The sequence below is a fragment of the Mus caroli genome, unplaced genomic scaffold (assembly GCF_978045245.1).
Source record: "Mus caroli unplaced genomic scaffold, Mus_caroli_1 scaffold_17, whole genome shotgun sequence".
Classification (NCBI taxonomy): Eukaryota; Metazoa; Chordata; class Mammalia; order Rodentia; family Muridae; genus Mus; species Mus caroli.
Window position 1 is genome coordinate 27058301 of NW_028227272.1, and position 5382 is coordinate 27063682.

At 53.0% G+C, this 5382-nt stretch overlaps 1 protein-coding gene across 1 annotated transcript; it reads left to right on the forward strand.

Moving 5' to 3' along the window:
• Window positions 1-1321: 1321 nt before the first annotated feature.
• Window positions 1322-3923, forward strand: Hes1 (hes family bHLH transcription factor 1). Its single transcript, XM_021185077.3, has 4 exons — window positions 1322-1803; window positions 1949-2044; window positions 2294-2381; window positions 3000-3923. The coding sequence occupies exons 1-4, from the start codon at window positions 1696-1698 to the stop codon at window positions 3551-3553; spliced, it is 846 nt and encodes a 281-aa protein (XP_021040736.1). The 5' UTR covers window positions 1322-1695; the 3' UTR covers window positions 3554-3923.
• Window positions 3924-5382: the final 1459 nt, after the last annotated feature.

A 5382-nucleotide genomic window follows, 5' to 3' on the forward strand; every position in this document is an offset into this window, starting at 1 on the left:
CTGCGCTCCCTGCCCGGAAGGGCTGACCTTGGCCGGGGCGGGGGAAGGGAGGCCAGTGCGGGGGCTCAGCTTTCGGGCCGCCGCCCCCGCGGATTCCTGGCTCGCCCGGGCCGGAGGAGGGGGCCCCGGACACACGGACGCACGCACACACCCCACACGCAGCGCGCGCCAATGAGCCCCGGCCAGGCGCAGGGGGCGGGGTTTTCCCAGGCTCGAGCACAGCAGCTGCTATTTACCTTCTTGGCTTCTCCCGGGGACCAGAGGCGGCCCCCGCTCCCTCCCGGCCGCCCGCCGCCGGCCCCCGCCTCCCTGCCCCCGGGGCGCGCGCACACACACTCACACACGCACGCACACACACACACATCCTCTGGGCCCGGGCCGCAGCCGCGGCGGCAATAAAACATCCTGGCACGTGCTCCGACTCCAGGCGCGCCCTCGCCGGCCGGCTGATGTCAAACTGCAGCTCGGCTGGTGGAGCTCTTAAAGGGCTCGCGCGCGGGGCGCCGAGGCCGCCTTGGCCGCCCGCGGGATGAGGAGGGGAGAGCCCCGACTCCCTTGCCCGCCGTCTCTCCGTATTGCCAACTGGGAGCCTGCGGGGAGAAAGGTAGAGAGAGTGGCGGAGGAACGAGCGCGCCCCTCCTGTCGCATTGCTATCAAAGCCCCCCTTGTTCATTTTTTTTTTTCAATCTGAAATTCCACTTCCTTTCTGCCCAGTAGGAAATTATTCTGATTGTTTCCTGGAGAAGCGTGAGGTCCAAGGCTGCAATTCCAGGAGAGGAATGAATGGGCTAGAGGGAGACAAGCATCCAAAAGACACCTTGCTCCGAAAAGCCTGACTGTGAAGGCATTTGGGAGGAGGGTAAGGGCATGTTTAGTGTGTGGGGTTTAGTATCTCCCCAACCTCATGAGCAGTTTTGACTCCCCTAAACATACAGAGTTCGAGCGAGAATTCCGGAAGACATTAGAGTAAGACATCCTCTTTACCTTGTTCCCTCCTTTTTTCAATCACTAAATTTTGTCTTGGCCTACATCTGTTCAAAATATTTTTCAAATGAACTTATTATACAAAGTAGTTATATTGCATGCAGCAAGAACAATATAAACCAAAGGCCTGGCCACAAAAGAAATAGACTAGACTAAAACCAAGGCGGAAAAAAAAACCCTCTAAAGCAAAGCCCAGAGGAAAGAGTTAGCAAAGGGTTAAAATCCTTTTGATTGACGTTGTAGCCTCCGGTGCCCCGGGCTCAGGCGCGCGCCATTGGCCGCCAGACCTTGTGCCTAGCGGCCAATGGGGGGGCGCAGTCCACGAGCGGTGCCGCGTGTCTCTTCCTCCCATTGGCTGAAAGTTACTGTGGGAAAGAAAGTTTGGGAAGTTTCACACGAGCCGTTCGCGTGCAGTCCCAGATATATATAGAGGCCGCCAGGGCCTGCGGATCACACAGGATCTGGAGCTGGTGCTGATAACAGCGGAATCCCCCGTCTACCTCTCTCCTTGGTCCTGGAATAGTGCTACCGATCACTAAGTAGCCCTAAGACATAATAAACCTTCAACTGCTCAGTAGTTTTTCTTATGAAAGTCAAGTAAAAGGGACGTAAGCAAAATATATATATATATATATTTTGCGTGAAGGATTCCAAAAATAAAATTCTCTGGGGACTGAGAAGAAGAAGAAAAAAAAAAAAAAAGAAACGAAAATGCCAGCTGATATAATGGAGAAAAATTCCTCCTCCCCGGTGGCTGCTACCCCAGCCAGTGTCAACACGACACCGGACAAACCAAAGACGGCCTCTGAGCACAGAAAGGTAAGACAGTACCTGCGGCTCTCTAATGCCCCTAGAAATTAAGTGGGTTGTGCACAGCGGGGCTCCTTTTACTTTTCTCTTAAAACCTCGGGGTGAAATGGCAGATCCCGTGGGAACTCAGGACCTCTTTTCTCCCCCTTTGCAGTCATCAAAGCCTATCATGGAGAAGAGGCGAAGGGCAAGAATAAATGAAAGTCTGAGCCAACTGAAAACACTGATTTTGGATGCACTTAAGAAAGATGTAAGTGAGCAATGCTTTTTTTTTTTTTTTTTTTTTTTTTTTAATTACGAATGAAATGGCATTTCCCAGACACAAAGAACTAAGCTCTTAGCCTGCTGCGTGTGGATCTTACCCCGCCAGCACTACGTTCCCACTGGCGGGAGAGAGGCCGCCCGGCCCTGGGATGTGGGACATGCGGGCGGGGACCTTCAGAACTCGGAGGCAGCTGACAGGGAGGTCTGACTTTCATCCCTTGTTTCTTCTGCGCAGAGCTCCCGGCATTCCAAGCTAGAGAAGGCAGACATTCTGGAAATGACAGTGAAGCACCTCCGGAACCTGCAGCGGGCGCAGATGACCGGTAAGGATCGCGCGTGCGTCCCCTCTCTGCGGGTGTCCCTCTCGGCCCGCGGTGATTTCTTCCAGACTTCCGCCCGCGGTTGTGAGAGGCATTCAGCTACATTTTACTGCCTTGGCTCACTCCGCGTTCCCACGGTCTGGGTCTTATTTATAGCCACAACTCCCAAGTTGTTACTGCTCCGGAAATGGAGGGAGAGGCTGTAGCCGAGAAGGGTGGTGGGCAGCTTGGCTGTGGTAGAAGCCAGTGAGGGCGAAAGGACGTAAAGACTGAGGCAGTTTGGGGCTGGATAGAAGGTAGGGGTCAGTGGTTTAGCACCGGTCCAACCCCTGCCGCAGGAGGGGAAGTGGGGTTTGGAAGGCGCCTTGGGTGGCATTGTCCAAGGTCAGGTCGTGCGCAGGACTAGGGGTGGCAGATCTGGAGCTGAGATCGGTTTGGATGGAGGGAGTGTCCTGGCTAATGTCCCCAACCTAGGGAGAAGGAGCTGGCTGTTCTTAGCCTACCCAACCCTCCCAACCCCAGGTGGTTCCGGAGGCGCGCTGCGGGGACCTCCCAGGGCGGGAGGCTGTGGCTCCGGGGCCAGGGCTTTTCGGTGACCTGTCTTCTCCTTCTGGCCTGCAGCCGCGCTCAGCACAGACCCGAGCGTGTTGGGGAAATACCGCGCCGGCTTCAGCGAGTGCATGAACGAGGTGACCCGCTTCCTGTCCACGTGTGAGGGCGTTAACACCGAGGTGCGCACTCGGCTGCTGGGCCACCTGGCCAACTGCATGACCCAGATCAACGCCATGACCTACCCCGGGCAGGCGCACCCCGCCTTGCAGGCGCCGCCGCCGCCGCCCCCGTCAGGACCTGCCGGTCCCCAGCACGCGCCATTCGCGCCGCCGCCGCCGCTTGTGCCCATCCCCGGGGGCGCGGCGCCCCCTCCCGGCAGCGCACCCTGCAAGTTGGGCAGCCAGGCTGGAGAGGCTGCCAAGGTTTTTGGCGGCTTCCAAGTGGTGCCGGCTCCTGACGGCCAGTTTGCCTTTCTCATCCCCAACGGGGCCTTCGCTCACAGCGGCCCGGTTATCCCGGTCTACACCAGCAACAGTGGGACCTCGGTGGGTCCTAACGCAGTGTCACCTTCCAGTGGCTCCTCGCTCACTTCGGACTCCATGTGGAGACCGTGGCGGAACTGAGAGCCTCAGGCCACTTCTACCCTTAAAGTCCCTAGCCCACCTCTCTTCTGACGGACACTAAAAACGAACTTGGATTTTAGGAGAGACTTTTATAATTCGGTGGTTATTTTGTTGCTTTTTTTAATTCTAAAAAGTTACTTTTTGTAGAGAGCTGTATTAAGTGACTGACCATGCACTGCATTTGTATATATTTTATATGTTCATATTGGATTGCGCCTTTGTATTATAAAAGTTGAGATGACATTTCGTTTTTTACACGAGATTTCTTTTTTTATGTGATGCCAAAGATGTTTGAAAATGCTCTTAAAATATCTTCCTTTGGGGAAGTTTATTTGAGAAAATATAATAAAAGAGTGAAGGCTTTTATGTCTTAGAACTGATTATTTCAAAATTTGTAAAAAAAAAAAAAAAAGGGTGGTGGGGCTTGAAATTCATGTAGTTTGGCAATTCAGAAATAGGATGGTTTTTTTTTTTTTTTTTTTTTTTTTTTAAGTTTTAAACAGGGACCATCAAACCTTTCAGCAACACTCAATGATCTAAGACCTAATTTATGAGAATTCATTTGATGGGGCTTTCCTGATAAACAGTCCTTATTTTTTTACCTTCCAAAGGGCGGCTCCCAACTCACTCCCTGTAGTAGCCACTGGCCTCCCAAAGTAAAAGCACGCTCAAGCCACATTGCAGCCCTCCAGCGTTGGGACCTTCATTAGTCTGTCCTTACTCAGGCGCAGCTAGGCATCCCCTGGCACCCGCATCACAAAGTTTGAAATACCTCTCTTCACCCTCTTCAAGCAAGCTGAAAAGGTCAACAGATTCTCTCTGCCAGGGGACAACTAGTTAGACTCCCAAGTGGAGCCCGGGCCAGATGATTAACAGCAGACATATGTTTCTGATAAGTTTCTGCGCTTGACTTTAATGGAGAAAGCATGTGGGGGTTGCGCTGGCAGGCACACGGGCCGTTTTTCCCCTTTTAATACAAACAGCAAGCGACCCCTTCGCATGGTCATGCCCCATTTCCAGGCAAGATGTGGGCTCCAGATAGAAGCAAAAGGGTTGTCTCGGGTTTCAGCTCACACAACCCTCCTTAACAAGTCCTAACTCAAAGCGGACAGCTTTAAACTGTGCCAGGATCTGCAGGGAATTTCTTCCAAATCCCATCACAAAGGCTTGTCAGATTTTCTCAGATTTGGCCAGGTGTTTGACTGCATCCAGGTGTTGGGGAAATGAAAACCACGAGCCCTGCGAGACCAGACACATCAGCCGCGCTGTGGGTCTGGCCGGCGCGCCCTTCCTCCCCCACAGCCGGCCAGTCCTCCGCCCAGCCCCCGCCCCTCCCGCCCGCTTCTCAACCCCCCACCCCCTTTCCCTTACAGCGGCGGCTTCTGGGAGGAGAAGGATGAGGCGGGAGAGATCAATCTTTGAAGCTTTCCTAACAAAGATAAAGCCAACGATTTTCTGTCTTGTTTCAAAAGCCTTACCTCTCCCCCGCCTGGCTGTAGCCTTTCCCACAGGCCAGCGCGGAGTGCGGCTCTATCACAGGAATGATCTAGCAGACAGCAGCCGGTTCTTTCCAGGACCTTCAGCTTCGACCCCCGGAGAGAGAGGTTTAAAAGATTGTTTTGTTTTGTTTAATTGGCTCCTATTTGCCTTATTTTCTGCCCAAGAAAGGTATTCAACGCATACTTCTTTGTCATTCCATTTTTTTCCTGGTTTTCCTTTTTGTTTATACATAAACATAGTAACAATTACTCCATTAAGACACATCCCAAATTCACATATTAAAATCTGGTAAACCCTGTCCTGTTTCCACCAAGAATTCTTAGCTTCTG